General features: G+C 42.0%; 2 protein-coding genes across 5 annotated transcripts; one reads left to right on the forward strand and one right to left on the reverse strand.

Moving 5' to 3' along the window:
* The first annotated feature begins 8,217 nt into the window (after positions 1-8,217).
* Crebzf (CREB/ATF bZIP transcription factor) lies at positions 8,218-13,445 on the forward strand. Of its 3 annotated transcripts, XM_005357585.2 has the most exons (3): positions 8,218-9,805; positions 10,844-10,912; positions 12,627-13,445. In XM_005357585.2, the coding sequence occupies exon 1, from the start codon at positions 8,450-8,452 to the stop codon at positions 9,515-9,517; it is 1,068 nt and encodes a 355-aa protein (XP_005357642.1). In that variant the 5' UTR covers positions 8,218-8,449; the 3' UTR covers positions 9,518-9,805; positions 10,844-10,912; positions 12,627-13,445. The 3 variants fall into 3 exon arrangements, with proteins under 3 accessions (XP_005357642.1, XP_026640162.1, XP_005357641.1); XM_026784361.1 differs by having other exon boundaries at positions 8,218-10,912; XM_005357584.3 differs by lacking the exon at positions 12,627-13,445 and having other exon boundaries at positions 10,844-12,174.
* A 2,807-nt stretch (positions 13,446-16,252) lies between these two features.
* Positions 16,253-21,366, reverse strand: Tmem126a (transmembrane protein 126A). Of its 2 annotated transcripts, none has more exons than XM_005357586.3 (5): positions 21,220-21,366; positions 19,850-19,945; positions 17,853-18,046; positions 17,088-17,202; positions 16,253-16,500 (listed from the first exon to the last, which is right to left on the reverse strand). In XM_005357586.3, the coding sequence occupies exons 2-5, from the start codon at positions 19,936-19,938 to the stop codon at positions 16,308-16,310; spliced, it is 591 nt and encodes a 196-aa protein (XP_005357643.1). In that variant the 5' UTR covers positions 19,939-19,945; positions 21,220-21,366; the 3' UTR covers positions 16,253-16,307. The 2 variants fall into 2 exon arrangements, with proteins under 2 accessions (XP_005357643.1, XP_005357644.1); XM_005357587.2 differs by having other exon boundaries at positions 21,242-21,346.
* Positions 21,367-26,574: the final 5,208 nt, after the last annotated feature.

Genomic DNA, 26,574 nt, shown 5'->3' on the forward strand with positions numbered 1-26,574 from the left:
GCTGCAAAGAACACCAATAGTTTTATAGCAAGTTTTATTTACTAAAAAACTATTACTTGCAGGCATTCTTTTTGCTTGTTACTATCCCTTCCTTCCTTCCTTCCTTCCTTCCTTCCTTCCTTCCTTCCTTCCTTCCTTCCCAGAGACAGAGAAACTTAGCCCACCCATGTAAACAATGTCACCCTGTAAATGAAGAAAGAAGAATGAGAAAGTGTGATTGTTGTATATCAATTTTATTTACAGATGTGTTTATACTATTTGTGTGAGTGCTTTATCTGCAAGTGTGTGTGCGAGTGCTTTGTCTGCATGTGTGCGCATGACTGCTTTGTCTGTGTGTGTGTGAGTGCTTTGCATGTGTGTGCAAGTGCTTTGTCTGCATGTGTGCAGAAGTGCTTTGTCTGCGTGTGTGTGAGTGCTTTGCATGTGTGCGCAAGTGCTTTGTCTGCATGTGTGCGCAAGTGTTTTGTCTGCATGTGTGTGCGAGTGCTTTCTCTGCATGTGTGTGTGCAAGTGCTTTGCATGTGTGCGCAAGTGCTTTGTCTGCATGTGTGCGCAAGTGTTTTGTCTGCATGTGTGCGCGAGTGCTTTGTCTGCATGTGTGTGCAAGTGCTTTGTCTGCATGTGTGCACAAGTGCTTTGCGTGTGTGTGAGTGCTTTGCATGTGTGCGCAAGTGCTTTGTCTGCATGTGTGCGCAAGTGCTTTCTCTGCATGTGTTGCGCGAGTGCTTTGTCTGCATGTGTGTGTGCGAGTGCTTTCTCTGCATGTGTTGCGTGAGTGCTTTGTCTGCATGTGTGTGTGTGAGTGCTTTGTCTGCCTGTTTGTGCGCGAGTGCTTTGTCTGCCTGTGTGTGCGCGAGTGCTTTGTCTGCGTGTGTGTGTGTGAGTGCTTGGTCTGCATGTGTGTGTGTGAGTGCTTTGCATGTGTGAGTGTGAGTACTTTGCATGTGTGTGTGTGTGTGCGAGTTCTTTGCATGCCTTTGTTCAAGGGGGTTAGAAGGCAGCACCCGATTCTCTGCAGCTGGAGTCATGAATGGTTGTGAGCCACCATGTGGGTGCTGGGAACTGAACCAGGGTCCTTAGCAAGAGCAACCATTGCTCAAGTCCTCTCTCCATCCCTCAGTGTGTCAAACACTTTTCATTCCACCCTGTGACAACTCACGAGAGGATGTGTTGTCCCTGTTCTGTGAATGAAACAGTGAGCCTCTTAAGAAGGTAGTTTGTCTAAAGTCACGATGCTCTGGAGAAGCAGAAATGAGATCTAAACTGAAGGCTCTTGGCGAGGTTGCCATGGAATTCCCTGACTTGCTTTAATCCTTTATGGTCACTGTCAAGCAATTAATGTTTTTTTTTAATTTTTAATGGTTTATTTTATTTTATGTGTGTTGGTGTGAAAGTGTCAGATTTCGTGGAACTGCATTTTCAGACAGTTGTGAGCTGCCATGTGGGTGCTGGGAATTGAACCCAAGTCCTTTGGAAGAGCAGTCAGTGCTCTTAACCACTGAGCCATCTCTCCAGCCCCCGCAATTAATGTTTTAACGAAGGATGTCACACTTCTATTTTTGTGCAGGGCATTGCCAATTAAGTAAACAAGTCTGTTTTCAGACTCTAAAATTCATATGCTTCTTCCTAGTATATAAAACTACCCTTGAAACACACGGCACGCACATGCGAGCATGCACACGCACACGGGGGTGGGGGTGGGGGTGGTGGTATTTCTTGCATGCTCGACACTTTGTATTTAACTTCTGACCATTCAAGAACGAGCATCCAGGATAGAATGTTCTCCTCTATAAAGTAATAGTTATCATTGGAACATGTAGATTCCAATTCCAATTGTGTCATCGGACCAAACCGGCAACATGTCAGTTGGCTTATTCTAAGCTATTACCTTGAGAGGGAAAAATTTAAAAGCAAAACAACAACATAACTCTTCTAAAGCAGACTGAATCTTCACACTCACCGTCAGTAACCCTAAAATGAATGGCAGCAGAGTGGAGACCCTAAAACTAAATGCTGTGTCTGCCGCATTGCAGAACTACGCGTGACCTCTGGAAGAGCACAAACTAGTAAGCCTTTGGTGTGCCCTGACGGAAAGAGTCTAGTCCGAAAGATGGATGAGAATTTGCAAAGAGAAACATTGATGGACAGATGGATGCCATGTTTTCAGAGCACTGTGCCTGCTTCGGGGAGTGAAAATGAATTCAGGCTAGTTCCTAGTAAGGGATGGGTGGAAAACCTAGATCTCCAGAGCGCTGTTCTATTGAAGTTTTAAAAAAATGATTTAAAAACTTGAAAGGAGCCCTGGCACCCGCGCCTGTGATTCTATCAAGTCCTACTTCTACCAAGACACCTATGGAGTAGCTGTGGCTGGCTGGGTCTGGGCACTGACCAGATAAATTTACAAATTATGAATTGACTTCCCTCCCCACTATGAGACTGAGCAGAACTTTGAAACCTTGCCTGTTAGGCCACCAGGAAAGAGGACTGTAACTTGGACTTCTGTCCCTAAAACCTAGGCTACCCAGCCAGATGGTGTCTCTTCCAGCATCCATTGTCCCAAACTCAGCCCTCTGGAAATACTTCAGCCTAGTGTTTTCAGAGGGCAGGTTGGTTGCCATGGATGATTCAGACGAACCAGGCTCCACCACTGTGATGGGAAAGCGGTCAATCTCTGCTGTGAGATGGGGAGAACGAGAAGGAAGGGGCATGAGTGTTTAATGGGTCACTAGGTGTCTGCGTTGCTATATCTACTTAGTTCCCAAGTCCATGTCAGGTGGGGAGTGGGTGCTTTTTTCATTTCTTCTCTCTCTCTTTTAAAAAAACTTTATTTTATGTGCATTGGTGTTTTGCCTGCATGTACACCTGTGTGGGGGGTGTACAGATCTTAGAGTTGCAGATAGTTGTGAGTTGCCATGCAGGTGCTGGGAATTGAACTTGAGTCCTCTGGAAGAACACCTAGTTCCTAACTGCTGAGCCATCTCTCCTGGCCCTAGGGAATACTTTTTAAAGAAGTTCAATCATGAGTCTTGGAAACATTGCTCAGAATGTGGAACACGGGCTAAGAATAGGCTTTTGCAATTATTTTCCGTCCTCCTAAGAACAAATCGATGTTATCTTCTAAATGCTAAAAACCTGTCAAGCCTAATGGCCCAGACTGTACAGGGGAGTTTCAAGTGCCTGACGCGCGTGACCCAGGCTGCACAGGGGACCTCCAGCACCTGATGTGTGTGGCCTGGTCTGCACAGGTGAGGTGAGTTCCAGTACCTGATGTGTGTATCACTTGGGAAAAAAAAGATACCAAGAACCAAGCCCTTTCCACTCGGAAAACATATGAAGAAAAACATCCCCTTGGACCATGTCAGCCCTGTCATTCACTACACATCTAATGAACTATAATATCCCGCAAGCCCCAACTCCCCAGGTCCACAAGGGGACGCTGGCCTTTGCTAGCTGCCAAGTTGTTCTCATCCGTGTTCTGATCCATTCTTCTCTGTACTCATCTACAATAATTTTCTCGTTCATGTTAAAGGTTTGACACAGTTTGGATCCTAAGTGTCCACATGCCCACCTGCTAATGGTCCTGGAGGGAACATCACTGGGAAGTGTTAAGAGTTGGGGCTTACTGGAAGGGATTTAGGTCACTTGCTGCTGAAGAGGACTGAGAGACTTGGATCCTTTCTTCTTTCTATGCTCTCTGACCTTGAGGTGGGCGGTCTTGTTCTACTCTGCTCCAGACATGATGCCCTCCCAGGCCCCAAAGCAAGGGAGCTAATTAATCATGGGCTAAAACTGCAGAACAATAAGCCAAAGCAATCTTCTCCCACTTGTCAACTGTCAGTATTTGCTGTAGTTATGGAATGCTAACACAAGATTATATATTTTTTTATATCATTCTAATAGCAGAAGATTAGAAATGGCTCGCAGCATTGAAGAACACCCAGTTAACATTTCCCTTTGTAATTCGGCACAACCATGGAGAAATAGTTGATTATCTATTACACAACAATATCTTCAGGATGTACGTAAAAAGGTGAAGCAATATAATATATGCTATTTCTCAGGTCCTGGGCAAAAGAGGATAGGAGACTATGAGTAAGATTTATGTCTAGAAATACAAATGAAGGTTGAAAAATGCTAGGGAAAGGACTTGTTAGTGGTGTTGTGGGGCATAGGGAATGAAGTTGTCAGAAGATTTGAAATGACACTTCTCAACATGGACAATTTTTTTCACGTCATTTGATTTCTGAGCCATACACCATCGTGGATGTATTTATTTGAAAGACAGCAACATTCAAAACAAAATGAAAGACCCTTCCATGTGTCTGCTTAACTTCCAGTAGGCTTCATTTCGGTGTAAATTATTTAAAGCCTGCAGACTTCTCTTTCTCCCACCAGGCAGGCAGGATCTATTTTGGGGCACGCTAAGCATGGCCTGACAGATCTGGGTCAGGTCATTCAGCTGGAAGCGGCTGCGCTCACACATGTCCGGTAGCATATGGCAAGTCCAGTGGCATTCTGCACACCAAAGACTGTCTCCTAACAGCTAGCATTTCTCTCTCAAACTTAATGATTGGGGTAGTATTACCTTTTCTCATGGAATTTCAGATTTTCTTAGATCTTAGATTTTATATGTTTGTTTTCATGATGTATCCACTGTTCATAATTATATATTACAAAAACTTTTTTCATATAGGTATATAGTGTTCTTTGAGCATATTTCCCATCTCCCGAGCTCTGCTTCTGTTGGACCCTTTTGTTCTCCTAGACAGTTTCACTTTATGTCACATGTATGTATGTATGTAAATTGTTTACGTATGTCTATGATTTTGTGTGTCTACATAAAATCTAGAAACAACAAATGAGAGAAAACATGTAATGTTTATCTTCCGGAGACTAGCTTTCTTTGCTTAATATATTAGCCCTAGTCATTCCCATTCCTCTATAAGACAAAACTTTGTTATTCCTTATGGCTTACAAAAGTTACATTCTGCCCTGGTGTTGGTGGTGCACACCTTTAATCCCAGAACTCAGAAAGCAGAGACAGGTGGATCTCTGTGAGTTCGGGAACACCTTGGACAACAAAGTAAGTTCTAGGATGACCAGGAAGGTTACATAGAGAAACTCTGTCTCAGCACACACACTCATGCACGCACGAAAGAAGAAAAGATCCATTCTGTCTATATATATTACCTTTTATTCATTCTTACACTGCAGCACACCCTGATTGGATCTATAACTTAGCTATTGTGACCTGTGCTTCAGTGAGCACAGATGTGAAAATATTTCTGTGATAGGCTTACTTGGCTTCCTTTGGTGAAGACACAGGGATGGTTAGTCCATAAGGCAGAGTTACTTTACAGATTTCCGCGATGGACGGACCAGAGTGCATCCCCACGAGCAGCAGATATGGGTTCCCTATGGTTCACACTCTTTCCAGCACTTGGTGCTGCTCTAGCGCCCGCCTTTCTGATGAGAAGGAAGTGGATTTTCGGCTGCAGTTTCAGTCTGCTTTTCTCTGATGGCTGTTGAGATGGAACATAGTTTTATAGGTTTATTGGCCATTTTCACATCTTTTTTTGAGAACCTCCTGTCTATTTCATTAGCCCGTTTATTGATTGAATTGTTTTATTTCTTGTTATTTAGCTTTATGAGTTCTTAATGTATTCTAGATGTTAATCCTATGTCAGACGCAGAGCTAACAGACTTCCCCTGTTTCTGTAGGGCATCTCTTCACAAGACTGCTTCCTTGGTTAAGAAGACATGTTCTGATTTCTTGCCATCCCATTTACTAATTGTTATCAAATCATTTCCTGAACATCTGGGGTCCAGCACAGAAAGGCCTTGCCTGTATCTTGGAGTGTTTCCCCTGCTTCGTCCTCTAATGGTTCCAGAGTTTCAAGTTTTAATTTAAGACTTTTTCCCTTTCTCTCTCTTTTTTTTTTTTTTTTTTTTGGTTTTTTTCGAGACAGGGTTTCTCTGTGGCTTTGGAGCCTGTCCTGGAACTAGCTCTGTAGACCAGGCTGGTCTCGAACTCACAGAGATCCGCCTGCCTCTGCCTCCCGAGTGCTGGGATTAAAGGCATGCGCCACCTTTGCCCGAAGACTTTTGATCCATTTCAAGTTGAGTTATGTACACATGAGGAATAAGGGTTTCATTCTTTTACATGTTTTTCTTTCTTCCTTTCTTTCTTTCTTTCTTTCTTTCTTTTTTTTAATTTTTATTTTTGGTTTTCTGAGACAGGGTTTCTCTGTAGCTTTGGGGCCTGTCCTGGAACTAACTCTTGTAGACCAGGCTGACCTTGAACTCACAGAGATCTGCCTGCCTCTCTTCCCAAGTGCTGGGATAAAAGATGTGTACCACCACTGCCCGGCTCTTTTACATGTTGATAACCTGTTTTCTTAGCACCACTTTTTTCAAAAGAGGGTATTTTTTTCTAATTCATATTTTTGACATCTTTGTTGAGATTCATGTGGCGGAGCAACATGGGTTTAGGTGTATGTCTTCTATTCTGGGTCAGTCAGGGTCCTCTATTGGTATGTAATTTAAGCTTGGATATAGATTTATTCTAGTCACCATGTGCACTATGAACTGCGTTTTCCGGAAAGAAAAGCCACACCTCTATGTTAAAGATTCCGCATGTTTGAGAGATTGATCACAACTTGATTGTGCAGTGTTGAACACCACCAACGTGTTTGAAAAATGTCTTGCTTTGTGCCTTTCTGTTTGTCTGGAACTATTTCCAAATTGGAATATGTCATCCAGGGCACCCTCAATCTCATGTTCCTGGGCCACGGTCTATTCAGCACAAGAATAAACCATCTCTTCTTACTCCCTCTGAGGCGCAGGTAGTTTGCCTTGACAGTACTTTACATGTGAACAAGTGGAGTGTGTTTAAAGGAGCCAGTAGGCAGAACCGAACTGACAGGTGGACAGACAGGAAAAAGAACGGCACATAATAATAAAGACTGCCAACTTCGGGCTTCTTCCTCACCGCTCTTACCTGTGACAAAGGCCTGGCATGCTTTTTCTCAGGCCATCAGCTTGTCTGCAACATGTTTGCCCAAAGCTATAGGCCTGTCAGCTCCTCTTTCTGTCCATAAATTGATCAACCCAAAATGGGAGGGGTGGGGACAGATCCTAGGCCACCAAGAATACCTGTGTGTGCTTTGTTTGTAATAAAATTTACCCGTTGCTGCTTGCTATGTTTCCATTTTTTCCTGCATTTAATTCTTAATTAGCAGAGTCAAGCATGACCAAGAACCCTAGAAGGTAACATTTCTGTCTGTCTTTCTCTTTGTCTCTCTGTCTGTCTCTGTCTCTGTCTCTGTCTCTGTCTCTCTCTCTCTCTCTCTCTCTCTCTCTCTCTCTCGTGTGTATGTGTGTTTTCTCCTTCTTTAATGCAAGCTTCTCTTTGGCAAACATGAGCTATGGTTTCATTATACTGTAGGGCATTTGTAAACACTTCAAGTCCCAAATCCCTTAGGAAACTAGAGAAATAGCATAGACAAGCCAGAACCACAGATTGGGAATGCGGTGTTTTCTTCAAGACAGCTGACTTGGTCTTCTCAAAAAGCCAGTATCTGAAAAAGCAGAAGAAATTGCTAGTTTGACAAATGAAGAAAACAATACCAAAAAACATGCACAAAACAAACAGCAAAACATCAGACCAGTAAACAAACAAGCCACTCAGTCCCAGTAAACCAGCTAATGCTGTGAGTCTGTGGCAAAAACAAATAATGATGCTGATAAAGATGATAACAACAGTAATAATAGCTGTGGTTGTAGTATGAAAGATTACCTGACACTAAGGACTTCTGAATGTCGCCCAGAGAGCTATTACATGAGTGCGTGAGTAAGTTGTTCTGAGGTTGGTAACACCATTTAGTCTTTTGTTTTAGTCGTGGCTCTTTCCTCGCGTGTTGTTTTGCTTGCAATTTAGGGAGAAACAGCAAAAATAAAGTGTTCTCAAATCTTTTTTTTTTTTATATATAGGTACGACAAATATGTCTAGAGGTCAAGTGTTGGGATTGTCGAGTTTGGTACTGGGTAGTACTCATGGATTAGGGAGCGTGTGTAAACCCAGGTTCCATTGTTTTTGCCGCTGTTACTATGACATCACCGCGGAGCTCGAAATCCCGCCCCTCGAAAGCACTCGCAATGTCGCGAGACCACGGCTGGCGGCGCGCACTGCGGTGGGCGGGGCGGGGAGCGAGGGTAACTTCCGGCTGGGCCGCTGTCTGGGTGGCGCGGCCGGGTCCCCTCGGGTGTCGCCGCTCCTCGCTTCCACGGCCGTCCCCCCGCCCCGCGCGGGGGGTTGGGCGGCCGCGGGAGGCGACTCGGACCTTCCCGGTGCCTGCGGTTCGTTCTGCGCCGTGGCTGTGCGCGCGGCGGCGCGGGGGTCCCCGGGGTCGGCGGGGCTGCGGCCTAGCCGGGCCTGCCGCCCGGCCCCATGAGGCACAGCCTGACCAAGCTGCTGGCTGCCTCGGGCCGCGACTCATCGAGTGTCCGCGCCGGCCGGCAGGACCCGAGCGCGGCGGCCGCGGGGGCGGAGACCTCGGCGGGGTCGGGGTCGCCTGAGCGCCTGCTGCCGCAGAGAGACGGAGACGAGTCGGAGGCGGCCCGGAGGGGGAGCCGCGGCGGCGTGGCCGTGCGCGCGCTCGCGCCCTCGCCCCCGCCAGGGAAGATGGAGGAGGACGAGGAGGACGCGATCGCCATGGTCCCCAAAGAAGAGCCGGAGGACATGGACTTTCTCTCCGGGCTGGAACTGGCCGATCTGCTGGACCCTCGGCAACCGGATTGGCATCTGGAGCCCGGGCTCAGCTCTCCCGGGCCCCTGTCCTCGTCCGGCGGAGGCTCGGAGAGCGGCGGCCTCTTGCGGGGAGACGACGACGACGAGAGCGCGGCCGCGGAGATGCAGCGCTTTTCTGACCTGCTGCAGAGGCTGCTGAACGGCATCGGAGGCTGCAGCGGCGGCGCCGGTGGCGATCGCGGCAACGCGGAAAAGAGGCGGAGAAAGTCCCCGGGAGGAGGCACCGGCGGCGCCACCACCAACGACAACAACCAAGCGGCGACCAAGAGTCCCCGGAAGGCGGCGGCGGCCGCGGCCCGTCTCAATCGGCTCAAGAAGAAGGAGTACGTGATGGGGCTGGAAAGTCGAGTCCGGGGACTGGCCGCCGAGAACCAGGAGCTGCGGGCCGAGAACCGGGAGCTGGGCAGACGCGTGCAAGCACTGCAGGAGGAGAGTCGCTACCTACGGGCCGTCCTCGCCAACGAGACGGGACTGGCTCGCCTGCTGAGCCGGCTGAGCGGCGTGGGACTGCGCCTGACCACCTCGCTCTTCAGGGACTCGCCCGCCGGTGACCACGACTACGCCCTGCCGGTGGGGAAGCAGCCGCCGGAGCTGCCGGAAGAGGACGACGCGGCGGGAGGAGTGTGTCTCCATGTGGACAAGGATAAGGTGTCGGTGGAGTTCTGCTCGGCGTGCGCTCGGAAGGCGTCGTCTTCTCTTAAAATGTAGGGTCAAGTAATCTGCTCTTTACCCGCGGTTACCCCCTTCTGCTCCCTTACACCATGTCAAACACCTTAGTGGGACATCTTCACCGGACACATTTCAGAGGCGGAAAAAAAAAGTAATATTAAATCTTTTAAGTGTTTAGCTAAAACGCATGAATGTGACACTGTAACCAACTCCTAATGATAACCTGTGACTATTAAATCTCTCTGACAGTTTCTTTTTTAGGTGATTTCCTTCCTGCCAGGCTCCGTTGTAGGGGTTACAGAACAGTCGTTCCCGCCTCCCAACCTGGTAAGGATCCATCTCTTCACGTAACGCTCATGCTCTGCTGCTTAGTCTGCTTTACTGGGCAACATCTCAATTTGTGTGTGTGTGTGTGTGTGTGTGAGATATATTTTCTGTTTCTTTTTTTATTGAAAGGTGGGAGGGGATTCTTCATTTGGGCCCTGTCCACCCTGGAAACAGACTTGTGCTGGTCAACGATGTACTTAAAGTTGCTTCTGGTTGAAATAGCTGTTAAATGTGTCCCCTTGTTCAGAGTTGCGTGTCCCTAGCTCTTCTGTCCCCAGTGTGGACATGGCCTTGGAAGACATCGGTTCCAACTGTACACTGAAACCTGCTAATAGAGATACAGTTTGGAGACAGTGAAACAGGTGAAGTGAATGGAACTTCCGAGTTGTACCTGGTGCAAATTGGAATTCCAATTGTAGAGCAATTTCAAAGGTTGACATAAGTATTTGAGGCATGCACAAATGTATTTTTCTGGAGATGACAAATCTCTTAAAATACTTAAGAATGCCTTCTAATTTACAGTAGAAAACACAGAAATACAATCTATATAAGATCCTAATATTTCATTACTTAAGTTGGAAATTAACCTACCCTTCAGATTTCTGGGAGAATGATTAGTGAAATGTCTGAGGACCAGCACAGTAATTATCTATCACTGAGTACGAAGAAATTGTTGGAAGCATTTATTTTTGTTGTATTAAAATTTAGGCTAAATTTGTGTATGATTAGATAGATATTGAAGGCTATGAAATGTGAATGAAAACATGTAAAGTGAGGCTTCACAAAGAATCTTATTTTCCATATTTCTAAAATTTTTCACTTTTTAAAATTAAATAGTTTTTGCCACTTAATATGATTTATACTGTTTTTTTCCAAAGATGGAAAAGTATTCTTCCCTTGAAATACTGTTTATTGTCCACTTGTCTAAATCTGTGTTATCATGTCCTAACGTGCAAGAGTCATTAAATTCTTTGTGAAACATCACTGTTTGATAAAGGATATACGTATTTAGCATCCTTGTTTTTCTTTGTGCTAAAGTGGATACAGCTGTTGGGGCAGAAGAGACGGGACCAGCTGCTGGCCACATTTCCTGCTTTATTTTAAAAGGTAGTATAAGAAATAAGGAAGAAGAGGTAATATCAGGGCTTCTGCTGTCTTTTATTTTTAAAATGTTCATGATTAAGTATTTTCCAGCAGTCCAAAGATGTAAGTTATCTTACACGTAAGATGTTTTCTTTTGTTATTTGTTTATGGAAATGGAATCTTGTTCTTGCACAACTAACTGTAACTGTTTTATTGCTAGATAATATGATTTGAGACTTAAATTAGTCTCTGGTTTTCAGTATATCACATTTTGTAAAGTTATCCACTGCACTTGAGCATGAATGGGTAGTAGCCAATCTCTTACAACTTGGAGTGATGGACCTGCTTCTTCAAGGGCAGGAACAAGCCCCGACAATGCAGCTGCATGGATTTTAGTGCCTACTGAATTATATATATATATATACACATAGAGATAAACCAAAAGTAGTTGGAAAATTATTTGAAATGACTAATTTGTGCTCCTTCTGAAATATGTTAAATGTAGCTTTTGAAACAGAAGCCTTGAATTGACATTTAATACTTGAACATTTTTGTATATATTTCTTTGTATATAATTTTGTGCAGTACCAATGACAAAAATATGGTGTCATAATAAAATCAGGTTTGTTGATCTTTCAGTTATGGGCTCAAAGAATTTATTCATCTTTAGCATGACATTGGGAAGTAGTGGATGAAAATAGGGAAAATGATTCTTGGTAATACAGACTGTAATCTTAGTCAAAAGATTCTGGAAGCAGTAAGCTTGTTTTCCTAAGAATTACACCATTTCCGTGGACTGTTTTCTTAACATCTGCTTTTCCTGCATTCAAGTTGTGGGTTTGGGAGATCAGTTTCTGTTTTGAAATTCCAGTACAGACTGTAGAATGCCATTTTATAAATGGCAGCTTGGGGAATTAGAGCTCTTGATAGTGGCAAGATTAGAATGCCTGATTTTAGAGTTGCTTTGTTAGGGTCTACGTGTTTTAGTAACTATCTTTTCTAGTTCCATTTCATTGTTTCTTTCCTAGTTTGGGCGACAGTGGTTTTTGTCTTTTTTGTTTTTGTTTTTTGCATCAACTCATAGTCATGTTTTTATTTGGTAACTGCATGTATTTAGGACTGACCAGGGGCTTTAAATAAATTTTATATTTATGTGTAAGCACATTTTTCTGTAAATGTTTGGGTTTCTCAATTTACAACAGTTGTTTAATTTCATTGTGTAGTAAACAGTATCTTAAAGTGTCCTGTTCACTACTTGTTAATTAAAAATTATGATTAATATAAAACTGTTGTCTTACTATTTTTAGAAATTGTGTTGTGAATAATTAGTATTTTGATAGAGAGTTCTGCAATATAAAATAGATTGAAATTTTCAGGTTCCGTTGTATTTAATGTGATGGTTGAGAACAAATTAGTATTTGGGGAACTATTGCGAGTTTGATTTCTGATTTGTACCTGTGTGGTAAAAATGGTAGAAGACCTAAAGATGTAGCTTTTTAATCCCTGTCTTCCTCTGGAGGTCAGTATTCATACATGAATTAACTAACACATATTGGCATAGTATTTCTATAATGGTAATTTAAGTTTTAACCTTTTTAAAGCAGGCTTAACTAAAAAGTACATGTTTGTTAAAAATGTAGTCAGACCTCTGATATATCCAACAAAGTATTCAAAATATTTTAAATATCTGTGCATTTTATACTCGCTAAATTAATCTCTTTCTCTTCTCTTTAAACAGCTTAGCAGTATCTGCAAAAACGAATCTTTTCCTACAACCTGTTAACTGACTGGACTGATGGTAACAGTAATTGTGGGAGCCATGTCGGTCAAAAATTTGGCATCTGCTGCAAAACATGAATGCCATTTCCAAGTTCCCAAATTACTTCTATACTGATTACACTTTCCAGAAACGGAGATATGAAAAGATTCTCTGGAATGCTTGAAAGACTTAATAGAAATCCATGAGACTAAGTTAATTTTGGAACAGAATTACATCTTTTTGTCCTTTCATGGCAGTAACACTAAATTTATTGCATACTTTTTAAAAAATAATTGTAACCATTGGAGAAGAGAATTATAGTGTTTTATCAAGAAACATTAGATTTTTATACAGTCAAGAATTTTTATACACTCTGGAATTAGATTTAGTGGGTTAGAGTGACATAAATAGGCCAGCAGTGGTCACAAAACTTACTATGAGTTTGTATTTCTGGAATGCGAGAAGCTGCTTTGGAAGACAGACACCTTGCTGAGTAGAATAAAGTCCTCAACTTAAAGAGTAGTGTTTTAAACTAGATGCTTTGATTGTGTATTTTTAAAAGGGACTCTTTTAATGTGTGGGTGGTATTGCCATTTAGGGTAACATGAGCTTGTGTGCAATCTCAGGTTTGGCGTTTTGGACATTGAGTACTTGATCCTGTTTGAATGTGTTCAGGTGTCTGATGAATGACATAGTTTCTACTGTTCTGTTAAAATTTCTGTAGTGTTCTGTAAGAAGGATCTTCATATTTTGGATGATAATGACTTATTTCATATTACAAGTAAAAAACCCATTCAAGACCCAATCATTTTTTTCATTATTGTTGAATTATGCTAATACATTTTCATCTGTTTTAGATGAAATCATTTTATTTTTGGCTCACGTGGGAAATATTGCAGATAGAAGAGGGAGTTGATGGGAAGTAGTGTTATTACACTATAACCATGATATTCAAGACCCATTCAGGTTCTCTCCTTGTCTTCACCTGTGTGTTCAGTGTCCGTAAAGCCAAAAAGTAAAGGGAATTCCTACAGGCTTCTATTTAAAGAAGCCAATGCTCCTATAGCCGAAGGTTTGGGTCAGGTGTGGAGAATTCACTAGAAATGCGTATCTTAAGAATACAAAGTTATATGATTGAGGGATTTTGAAGGTAGAGATCAAGTGCTCACAGATGCAGTCAGTTTTTTCAAATAAATTATTCTTCAAAGTTGAATAAGTAATATTCGTGTTTTCCTCCCTCTTTGTATATGTTGATTCTAAGTTTTAAGACCTACCTTTATACTTTTATTGTGTTCCTGGGTTCTTCCCAACTCCATCTATATATTAGAAATTAAAAAGACCTTCCATTATGGACACGACAGAATTTTTCATATATTTGAATTTATATATCAGTATGTATGGGTTCAGTATTTAACGAGTTACCCTGTTTTACAATACTCCATATAATTTATGTTGATTGAAACGGAAAATATTTTATGTTACGAACTAATTTATAGATCTAGTCACAAAAATATTTGGAGCATTGTATAATTTTGTCAGTGTAAAAAATTAATTTTACTATAGCTCAAACGTGTTTATAAATTTTTATTATCCTGCTGGGGTCAAATTTCTAGACCCTTCTGGCTCTTAACTGAGTTTGGATTTTAATATGTGTATACAAACACATATGTAGACACATATTTTACATACAATAAATAAGAATATTCTTTAAAACCATGTACCTGGACAGAGCAGATTGTAAAATTCTAAATATTTTTAATGGTTTGTTAACTTTAATTGGACTGAAATCTTAATCATTTTCTTCTGAGGTCTGAGCTAGGGAGGGCTCAATTCCTGTCATATCTCTGCCTTCTTAACAGGGTTTTCGTAGACTTGTAGCAGTAGAGTAAGCATTTACTGCTTAGTTGCCCATTTCTACTAGTTTAAAAGAGGATTTGACTATGTAGCAGAGGGAAGAGTTCAGGATCCTTTTGTGATAGAAACTTTTAAACACATGTATAGTTAGAGTGTTAGGAGTTCAGTCCTGGGACCATTTCAAGCACAATAAACAGTTTGTATTTACCAAGTAACATGGTTGCATCACTGAATTTTCAGTTACTTTAGTTGATTATACCATCTGTATACCTAAGGAATCTAATTTAGCAATTATATTTAAGGGTTGTGTTTTTACTTTGATCAATTGAATTACTCATTAAAAGAGAATGTAGGTAGACAGTTTTGTATCTCAAAGCCTTTACTTTTGCTAATATTCCTTGTAAAAATAGGCAATTGTGTACAAAATATATTTTGTCTTTGCAGTTCTAAAAGTTAAGCATATTTAAACTTGGGAAGCAAGAGAAATCATATGACTAACCCAAGGGAAGATACAGTAAACTTTTTTCCTTATAATTATTATACTATAAAAAAAAAGACTATTTCATGTGCTCTTTGAAGGAACAAATCTTGCATTCCTTAAACTGCGCTAAATTTCACTTACAATTTAATAGCAGCCTTGTTTCGTTATTGGAGACAAGGTGTTGCGGTGTTTGTAGGTCAAGCTCTTCTCAAATTTGGACAATGGCCCTGCCTTTTCCTCCCAGTTGCTAGGCATGCCTGGGTAGTTTGCTTTACACAGAAGCCTATTATTTCACATGCAAAGCTGCCATTTCAAAATTAACAAGTCACAGTATCTAGAAGGAATAGTTAAGATATACTTATGAACAAAACCATACTTAGTATGGTTTTAGAGATGGTTACACTCTTCCGTGGTGACTAGCTGCTTCATGGAGTATTGATCTAGTGTACATTACTGAGACTGTCCACAGCTCACGATTGCTAGTGGCTCATATTAACAGCATAGGTATTTTTCATTACAGAAATTAGACAGTGTACATTCAATGATGCCATTGTAGTCGTTTCAACAAGGAAGCTACAAAGCCCTTGGGAAGAAGACAGATGACTCCAGAAACATACATGATCTAAGGAAATGACTTCACGAGCATACTTCAGAAAGTAAAGATAGGGACGGTTGGTTGTGAGTGAGGTTACTCAGGAAGGTAGTGAATTACAGGCTAACATGCTCCGCACCATACATGAGGGAGAAAAGCTCAAGCCTGAGAGTCTAAAGAACTTAAAAAGGTGACTTTCTAAACCCTGTAGCTCCCAAGACATAGGCTGGGATTGATCCTTTGAGTAAGATGAGTTGTACTCATGGAAACAACCTGAATAGAGAATAATAAGGCATAAGTAACATGCTGTATTTATAAGTCAAAACAAAAACCATAAACAACCTTTTCCTTCCCCTTTGGCTTTGTGAGGGCTTTGTTCATAATTGCTATGTTGTTATTTCTCTTGGCTGTAGACCAAACCAAATGTAAAGGAGTGGTACTGGCAGTGGTGAAGAAACAGAATTGGGCAAACTAGAGAGATTATGTTCTTTTAAATTTGTTTTTTGAGCTAGGAATTAAACCTAGGTTCTCTTGCATGCCAAAACAACCATTCTGCCACTAACTTACATTCCCAACCTCAAAACTATGTCTCTAGTTTTTATTGGGTTCTAACTTGTGTTGCTCTGCAGTCTTTCTTTGCAGGTCAGAGTTGTATCTTGTAAAAAATTACAAGTCTGTATTTTTAATATAAGAAACAGATTATTTTATTTTTGTTGTACATATTTGCTTCAAGTCAATGAATTTCTGATCCAGGTTCAGGTAGCTGAAGGGCCTTTATGAGGAGATTATATTGTTTGCTCCCAAGGTATGCTGCAAACACAGTCTGAAGTATAATGGGAAATACCATCTTTCTACAGACAGGCTTAGAAACTGTAATCCAGTAATTTAAGAAGTTTCCTTTCTGTGGCAGAGGGCTTGATTCATACCTGTAAGAAAACACATTGATCATTAGACATGTACGTCTTAATAAGTCTTAAAGTAATCTTAAGGGAAAAGTATCTAAAAGACAATGGGAGTCTTCCTTTTTTATTGGCACATATTCACTGTTGGCAGCAATGGTTTCATAGTCGTTTTCATTAATCCCTTCTCTTCAGTCTTAAAAATGATTCTGGTTTCTTGAGCCTCTTTAGTTCCCCTCTGGAGGTGCACAGAATAGACAGCTCCAAGAGTTCAGAGAATAACGAGTGATTTTGATGTGGAAGGCTTACAGGTAGCAGTTTGCGACAGCATTTTCCTTTAGGACATGTGTGGGAACTCTTAGAATATTTTATATGAACAGCTGCTAATGCTGGACCTACAGCACCCAGACTGGTTTGTTTTGTAGCAAGGATTGAATACGCTGAAGACTAGTGGTATGAACTGTAGAGGTACAGCATGACAGAGGACGGATTTAAAACTCCTGAGAAGGGAAACACTGCCTCTGGTCTAAATGACTCAACACGACAATATATTTTTGGTTCTGAGTTCCTTAGGTGGTCATGTAAATAAGTTTTTAAAGTAGAAACCATCCTACCTGGCAGCAAGGCCTCCATTCACAGGTAAAGCGAAAAGGATAGGGTATACACCACCCATACCAAACCCGACCAGTGCGCCCCGGGTCATGGCACAGGTCTCACAGTTCAAGTCACCTGGGGGAGGAATTAGCAAAGTGATGCTCAGGATGTTTAAGCAAACGTGACTTAAAGAATAGAGGGTTTGCATTCTATTTTCATTGACACAGCAGAAAAGATCTTGCAAGTCATGCTTAAAGGTTACACTGTAGCTCTGGTATGAGGACATGCTTAGCATGGTTAAGGCGTTGGGTGGAAAATACTGATAAGCAGGAAAATAGCTCGATTCCATCTGGATTCTTAGAAATTTGAATCAGTATTAACAGAAAATAAAACATAAAAATGCCTTCCTTGGCCCCTATGATGGTATTTTTTTTTCATTCAGAACAATCCCATACACACATGGAATACTCAGGGTACATGGCAGTTTTAAGGAAGCTTTTTTTTTCTGCTAAATACACACAGTGCTTCAAGAGATGACAGTTGTATTCCCACAACATACTTTCCTTGAGAGAACTTCATACAATGTGGAAATGAGCTGCTTCAGATCAGGGAACTATGACCATTGTACACATACTCTGCTTGGTTGGCAGAATCAGTTGTGTAACAAGACAGCAAGATTCAGCCTTCCCTGAGGACTGCATTATAGCCTACAGCTGTTCAGTATTAATATTTTGGTACTAGGATGGGTGTACTAAGGCAAACGAGGGATAACAAATAAAGCATACCTGAACTCAAAGGTAAACTCACAAAACCTGTGAAAGTCATGCTCGCTGTCATAAATGGCATCAAGGCCATTGGTAAGCCAGAAGCCAGCCGAGCTTGTGTCACATGCAGGATGCGCCGGAAAAGACTGTTTGCTAACAGGCCACTGAAGGCAGCATTAAGTCCGACATATGTGGATCCATGTTGAAGCAGATACCTGAGGGCAAGGAAAAAAAGAACCTGTTTCCACAATTTGGTTAAGTTCTTCAATTTTGATATGTTACAGAACTTACTAGCATACTGGAGAGAATTAGATATCTCTTCCCCTTACAGGGCCTAAAACCAAAATTAAATTACAGCTTCACACCTACATTTCTAGTCTAAAACCAAAATTAAATTACAGCTTCACACCTACATTTCTAGTCTAAAAAGGCTTTTGAATTTGGGCAGTGTATAAGGATGCTACCTGCATTTTGTGATTTTAATGACGAGTCTTGCCTGAATTATGTAGGAGGGAGCAGCTCTGAAGTGGGAGATGCCTGGCTCTTTTGAGTTCACATACTTAAGAATACAACACATTCCAAGGCGTTACTACTGATTTATACCCCTTGTGTCTATAAAGAACTTGCTTATACACACAGATACATATTCAACGTTGTTTCCTTAAGTGATAATATTATCCAGATTAGGAAATTGGGGTAACTAACATTTAAGTGAAACATTATGCTAGGTAGTTTATAATAGTTCAATGATGAACATTTTATTGGTAATTTGAGATAAGTAGAGAAACATGTTTAATTTTGGGGAGAAATACCTAAAAGCACCAGCACAACTAGAATAAGCTCTTGAGTTACACAGTCTGCTTTCCAGCATTTGTGCTGTGATCTGCAGTGTGGCTCCCTGATGGATATTTCTCATTTCTCCACCCATCAGAGTAACCCTAAAGGTGCCTCCCCTAGGGCCTGGAGTTTGTTTTTATTTTAAAAGCTTTTCTAGGACATGATACTGAGCATTCGTGTGTGAGATGCTTTCCTGACCTCTCACTTGGCATTCACATGCCTGCCATTTCATTCACTGAGCACTAGTTCCATAAAGGTGGCTTGTTGCTACAGAGACAAGAAGAGCTGCATTCTATCGTGGAGATTCTCCTAGTTGGCTGCATGGGAAGAGAATGAATTGATGTTTTCACAGCTCTAGAAATGGCTCAGGAAATTCTAGACAGCAACAGCCCCAATGTGAGAAGCCTGTTTTTTGTAGGGGTTAAAGAAACAGGGAACTTGTACACTTTTGCAAATATATAAAAGTCACAAAATGGGAGTCATCTCTATTTAACTGTAGGAACCAATGCTTGAAACAGTGGTGCTGAAACCTGCAAAGAACCACTTTTCTCGTCTCGCAGCTAATCTGTAGTTTGCTGTGGCTTTGAAATGAAACTTTTATCACTTCCAAGCTAAATCTTAACCTTACAATACCAGCTCAATTTCCATTGCCCTTTTTTAATTTGTTGGAGCGCTGGTAACCCGGTTTCTTCCTTTGTTTCTGTTGTCATCATCTCAGATCCTTAGAACAGTCATTCAGGCTTTCCCTACCTTGTGTAGGTTTTCTGTTTACCTCAAGAAACAGCACCAGGAAACAACTAAATGGGGGTGTCTGTGTAGGGGTAGTGGTAAGGGGCACAAGTTGCTGAAATTGATCAAGTTCTCAACTACTGCTCAGTACATAGGTTAGGTTCTCTGCTCTAAGACGGTAAGTGCCGCAAAAGGTGGAATTGGTGTGGTTTCCACACTGGAAGTTGCAGCAATCTCCAAGTAATATTTTACGTCTCAGCTCCCCCGTGATGTCTCTACTCACTAGAGTAACTTAACTATTCTGGTTCTTTTCACTGGTGCCAATCGCCTACCTTAAATCTATTCCCCAAACTGGCTGGAATAGACAATAATGTTAGTGGGATCAAATTTTTCCTGCTTAAAACCCTGCGACATCTTTCTTATAGAGACATTTTAATACTAAGGGATCTTACCTTTCTGATTCCGGAAGTTGTTTAATTTTTCTGGATATGATATTAAATATTAGATCGTCTTTGATAGCACTTTGTTTATGCTCTTCCATCTTGGACCTAAAATACATAAAAATTCCATTTTAAAATATATCTAGAGTCTCCTGAGATACCTTCGAAAGTTGCAGATTAACTTCATAATCTGAAAAGTCAGTGTATATGCAGCATACGAACAAAACATCCCTGCCCCCCAGGAAAGCACAAAAGAAGCCTGAACATGAAAAACAGCGCATGAGTTTCTAAGAAATACAATTCACAATCCTTATTTCCTAAGCAGTTTATAGCAGGCATGAAACAAAAATTATGAAGTGTCTAATTCAGACATGATGACATGTCTGTAGTTGCCGCACTTGGCTGGACCCAGGAGGACTCCATGGGAGTTTGAGGTCAGCATGAGCTACATGAAAACTTACCACAGGAATAAAAACCAAAGAACTTGTGTTCAATAGACAAGTGGGAAATAGAACTACCAACTAGTACACTTTGATAAAATGAGCCATTAGGGGGGATCATTAGGTACTCAGGCTAGTTAACATTAGACAATGTCCTGGAAGCACGCAGGAGGATGTGCCATGCTGCCAATGGAGCTATAAATTGTATTTCAAGTGAGTGTAAACACCGTTAAAACCATTTGTGGTCAGGAAGTGGCACTATTGGGAAGGACAAGAATTAGGGCCTCAGGCTCTCCAGCTCTCACGAAAGGTCTCCAGTTCCAGGAAATGGATACTCTCTTCTGACTTCCATGGGCATTGCAGATGTGTGTACGAGGCCACACTGGCCACACATACACACATGACTAAAAATAAAATCTGGAGCTGGAGACACGACTGAGCAGTTAAGAGCACCAGTTGCTCTCCCACAGTGACGAGTTCAATTCCCAGCACCCAGCTCACAACTGTAGCTCTGGCCTCTGCAGGCACTGAATAGACGTGACAGACACTTTAGACTGAATACGGCCCACATGCCAGTAGTTTGCTGATCTCTGTACCAGATAGGGTGAATGTCAAAATGGCAAGTGACAGGTGCGGTGACACCTGTACCACTAGCCTTTGGGAAGCGGAGGCAGGAGGATTGTCAGTTTCTGAGCTACAGGCTATTTCTCAAATAATAAATCGAAATACTACGCATATTTTCAAAAATATCTGCATAAAAAATGGAACATCGGAAAATTAAACTTAGTCAAGGTTACCCTGTAAAATGACAGTACTGAGATTAAACAGTGCAGCAAGGTGTGTTCCCCTCTAGGGTGGAGAGGGAGGAGGGGCTCAGCACACGCAGCTCCCCCGCCATCGTTGTTACCCGGTGCATCTGCCGACAGCGGCATAGTTACTTACCGCTCCGCGGGATAAGACACACCTTATACCTTCCTCCCAGCCGCCGGTGCTTTCCTAGTGTCTCCCGCGCCCTGGTTCACCGCAACCTTCCCTAGGGTCGCCTGGACTCCATCTTTGGCTGACACCAAGTCTCTGCTTCTGCTTCTTGGGGAGGGACTTCCGGTCGGGGATCAGCGGAGGCGGGCGGCTGCAGAGGGCCAGGTCTTGCGGCAAAAACCGTCCTCCGCTGGAGCTGGCAGCCCGAATCCTCCCCCAGCTGGGCAGCAGCCTGCTTCCGGCTCCCGGCGGGTGTCGGAAGCTCCGGCCGTGAAGTTAGCCCGAGACTGAGATGCCTTTGCTCCATCTCGGGTCGCCAAAATCGTCAGCTCTCTGTGCCACGCTGTGCTGTGGGTGACTGCCCGCGGAAGGGAAGCAATTCCATGCGAGCCTTCGTTTGCCTCAAACATTCCCGGTATCCTCCAGAACCGGGTTGGGTGAAAGTAGTGAAAAGTAACTGTTCAGAAGCAAGGAAGCTGGGCGGGATAGCGTATGCTTTAATCTCAGCATTCAAGGACCCGGGGACAGGGGGATCTCTGTGAGTTCCAGGTCAGCCTGGTCTCCACAGTGAGTTCCAAACAAAGCAGCCTGGGGATTTAGGGTCTCTACAAAGTCCGCACAACTGGTAATCGTTGTCCTGAGCCATACCTCTGAAGACTTCTGTCTCAATTTTAATCTGCTACTTTCTGGATCTATAAAATGGGAAGAGACAAAATTCTTTAACTGGTTATTTTGTAAAGTCGTGAATAGTCGATAAAAATGCCTACCAAATTGCTTGGAGAGTCCTGGATTTTATCATGTAAGAATGAGTAGATTCCCTGGAAAACCTGAGAGGTTCTAGTAAAAGCCAGAAATTACTCAGATTCTTGTGGAAACAAAGAATTTTAAACCACCGAGCCCTTTTCCCAGGGAGTAGGCTACCGCGGATACTACTGAGTGTAATTGAGCAGCTGTTCACTTCTCGCTTTTTTTGGGGGGAGAGTTTGTATAATTTTGACATTATTTGAATGTTTGGTAAAATCACCGCGGAAGACTTCTGAGCCTGGACTTTTCCTGGTTGGGAGGACTGTAACTCTAAATCCGCCTCTATATAGACATTTGAGTACTCTACTTACAGATACCTTTTAGATTGAACTTATTAAGTTTTCACAGGACAAAATAAAATTCCCATTTGGTTTAAAATTTCAAATTTATCGGATTAAATTGTTCTTAAGCTTTTCCTTATTGCTTTTGATATCTGTGAACCCTGCAGTGATCTCATGTGTCTTCTCTTTTCAAATCTTTGGTGCCTGATTAGTCTGGGTAATGGATTATAATTATTTTCAGCTTCTTGAAATTTCAGTTTTTTGTTTCATTGATATTTTTTTAAATATTTATTTATTATGTATACAATATTCTGTCTGTATGTATGTCTGCAGGCCAGAAGAGGGCACCAGAATTCCAGATGGTTGTGAGCCACCGTGTGGTTGCCGGGAACCGAACTCAGGACCTTTGGAAGAGCAGGCAATGCTCTTAACCACTGAGCCATCTCTCCAGCCCCTCATTGATATTTTTTAATGTGGGTTTTTATGTTTTCAAATTGAATTTTTCCTTTCTGCTATTATCTCCTTTCTTATTTTTATCTGAGACTTAATGTTTTCTCCATTTTTTTTTCTAGTTCCTTAAGGATGTGCACGGGCGAGGTCATTGGTTTGAGATCGCTTTACCCTTTGGGATGTGTGTTTGTTTAATGTCAGAAATTCGCCTCTAAGGACCTCTTTTCTCCCACAGATTTTTGAAATTTAAAATGGAAATTACCTGTATTCAGTTAAAAAGTCTTGTGATTTCTCTTAAGTTTCTTGACCTGTGGATTATCTGGAAGTGTCTTGGTTTTCTAATCTGTTTTTAAATTTCTGGTTCAGTTTTTTTATAGTTGGAAAACATGCTTGGTAGGGTTTGAATCCTTTTAAAATGTATTAATATTTATAGTGCAGATTCTGTTCCAAGTGAGTTTTTCATGCGTACATGAAAGGAATATATACTCTTCTGTTGTCACAAGAATTCCAGAAAGCAGCAATTGAGACAAATTGGTGATTGTGCTCCTTTGCTTGGAGAGGTGGGGTCTGTGTGGCCTGAGACTTCTGGGAATACAGATGATTCTCCTGTCTCAACTTCCTGAACAGCTGGAAATACATGCCACTGTGCCCAGCAGACAGTATTGTTTCAGTGTTTTTCATTCTTTCTAATTTATGCCAGCTTTTCAATTAAGTCACAAGTTGTTGAAATTTCCAACTTTTATATGAAATTTCCCCTTTTCCATTCTTTATACATTTTCAAGTTCTATTATTATATGATTAAAAGATCAATGCTCTTTTCATTGTGAAACAGCCACCTTATCCCTTGGCAATACTGTTATAAAGGCTGCTTTCATATTGACACACCTACTCTCAAATTCAACTGGTTTCAGTACAGGAGAGGCTTCCCCTTGTGTGTGCACACACGTGTTCCCGCTCTAGAGGCTGTGGGACCTGGGAGATTGGAGCTGATAAATGAGACCTTCAGGAATAAGATTAGTACCCTTAGACAAGAGGCTGCAGAGACCCCTTTTGCTCCATCTCCATGAACTAACACAATGGAAAGGAGCTGGTTTTGATCTAGAAGGCAGACCTTGTCTAGACACCTGTATCAGTTAGGGTCACTACTGCCGTGATGAAACACCATGACCACAGCAACTTGGGGAAGTTGGAGATGGTCACGTCAAGTGAATTGTCAGACTCAGAAGTCATATAAAGCCACGTGCGTGCACATTGTGTGTGTGTGGTGTGCTTGTCTGTATTCATGCACTCACACCAGAGGAGGGTGTGAGGTCTCCTCCATTACTGGCCTCCTCCTTTTCAAGCAGGGCCTCTCACTGAATTGGATCTTATGTCTTTTGGCAATGCTGGCAGACACAGTCCCGACATTCTTTTTGCCTCTGTCCCACTCAGCACTGGGGCCTACTGCCAATGTCCATCCCAGAGGAGCAGCGGGTGGCAACTGAAGTTCCGGGTGTCAGTCCATTAGGAGAAACTGATCAACCAATCAATCTTGTTTAGGCAAGGCCACGACACTGCAGACCCCAGAATGCCTTTTGCTTCTGCTGTGCCTTTACAAGTTTTCTGCAACTCTTTCTCTGGTATTCCGCATGGTGTGAGTGGATCTGGGGAGATCGCCACTGCCTGTAATATGTTTACCTCTTGGAAACACCCTGTTCTCTGGGGCATTTTTATCTGTGGATTGTCAAAAAGGACCCTTCCCTAAGCTGTACTGTCTAAATTGATAATAATAATGATACCCTATACAGAGTTTTGATGAATAAAAAATATAAAAGGATATGTTTCACAGCCAGGGCCTAAGAATTTCACTTAAGGAAGAGCACAGGTTGTAGCATAAGTTAATGATTAACAACTGGGCTAGTTTAAATTCTTTTACCCTCAGTGCTGGGAGATGTGCACACAGGGTTCAGAGGGCATCACAGCTGAAACAAAGCTTTGCAAATGACCAAGTCAGACTAAGATGTTCTTGTTAAATAGCTTTGAGGTGAAAATACTCCAAGAAGACAATCTGAAGTTTTAGAAAGGCACAGAGTTTGAATGCAGAACTCGTTAAGATCAGGGAACAAGAACAATGTAGCCCAATTATAGTTGGCTGATGTACCTTTCTTGCTAGGATTGGTTGATGACAAAAGGTGATGATTAATTCATTATACCTATTTCTGCCCTCAATCTTGTGATATAAAAAAACTCTTGGTCACCGGGCGGTGGTGGCGCACGCCTTTAATCCCAGCACTCAGGAGGCAGAGGCAGGTGGATCTCTGTGAGTTTGAGGCCAGCCTGGTCTACAAGAGCTAGTTCAGGACAGGAACCAAAAACGACGGAGAAACCCTGTCTCAAAAAAAAACAAAAAAACCAAAAAAACCAAACTCTTGGTGAGTGGGTATGTACCCTAGAGATTTAAAGTAGAGCTGACTGATTGTTTTTCGTATATAAAAGTTTAGGTTTGTGATTCCTTCAAGATTCCTGGTAAGATTCCCTTTCAGGGTAAGAAATAAAGTGATTGGCCCTTTCCTTGTAACTGCAAAATGCAGCCTGCCAGTAGAAGACCTGACAAGAACACCTTGCTTGGTCACACAGTGAGTCTACAAGTTGGTTGGGTATGAATGCATGTGAGTCTTTGGGATAATTTGTTTTTCACCTGTAGTATACAAAATGTTTAATCATGTAAGGGATATGGAAAACACACTGTTTTTACTGTTTGTTTTGTAGTCATTGAAATCATTCACTTGAGAAACAGAATGTAACCACACTGTAATTCCTATATTGTCTGAAAAACTTAGTTGCAGCAGAGCATATAAGCTGTAGAAAGGAAGTATACAGCAGAGAAAGAACACAGGCAGAATGAGAGAACAGAGAATAAAGAAGGAAGCCATCAAGAGAGTGTTTCTTTCCCTAAACCCTCCCCCAGACAGAAAAGTCTAGCTTAGGCCAACTCCGTGGATTCCTCTCAAAGCCTCGTACTGCTGGAGGTTGGCTCCCCAGACAGCAGTAGACTGCAGGCATGCATGGGGGCACGTCCAGCTTGTTGTGTGGATGCTGGGATCCACATCTGGTCCTCAAGTTTCAGCAACAAGTGCACTTGACCTTTGAGTCGTCACTCAAGCCTCAGAAAAGATGATTTGAAGTCGATAAGGTACAGTGACTCAGCTTTTAAAATACAGGGGAAATTAAGAAAGGTCAACCTTGCTGTATTTCCAAGGTTACCAGTTTTTAATATCATAGCAAGCATGAACTCTGTGGGATTTTATTCCATACCTTTTCTCGTCAGTGTTCATTCACAACTGAATGACTCAGCAGATTCCAAAAGAGAAAGTGCTGTAAATGCTTCAGATTGCGTCCGTTTTTTTTAGGACAGTGACTGAATCACGACACTTCTGGTTTTTTCATATATGTCATGCAGTTATGTGGTGAGTATTTCAATTGTAAGTGAAGGTAATTGTAAATAAGAGTCTGCTTAGTATACTGATTCAGGGGAGAGAGCAGAGGAACGCTTTTCTGTAGGAGGCATGGATGTCCTTATGTTCACAGATAACTATAGACAGTTTCTGTCCCGCCTGGTCCTGCAGCCGCTCAGTCCCAAAGAAACACAGAGGCTTATACTACTTATAAACTGTTTGGCCTACTAGCTCAGGCTTATTAACTAGCTTTTACAACTTAAATTAAGCCACAGTTTTTATCTATGTTTAGCTACATGGCTTGGAACCTTTTCTCAGTAAGGCAATTCTCATCTTGTTTCCTCTGTGTC

The sequence above is a fragment of the Microtus ochrogaster genome, chromosome 22, assembly GCF_000317375.1.
Source record: "Microtus ochrogaster isolate Prairie Vole_2 chromosome 22, MicOch1.0, whole genome shotgun sequence".
Classification (NCBI taxonomy): domain Eukaryota; kingdom Metazoa; phylum Chordata; class Mammalia; order Rodentia; family Cricetidae; genus Microtus; species Microtus ochrogaster.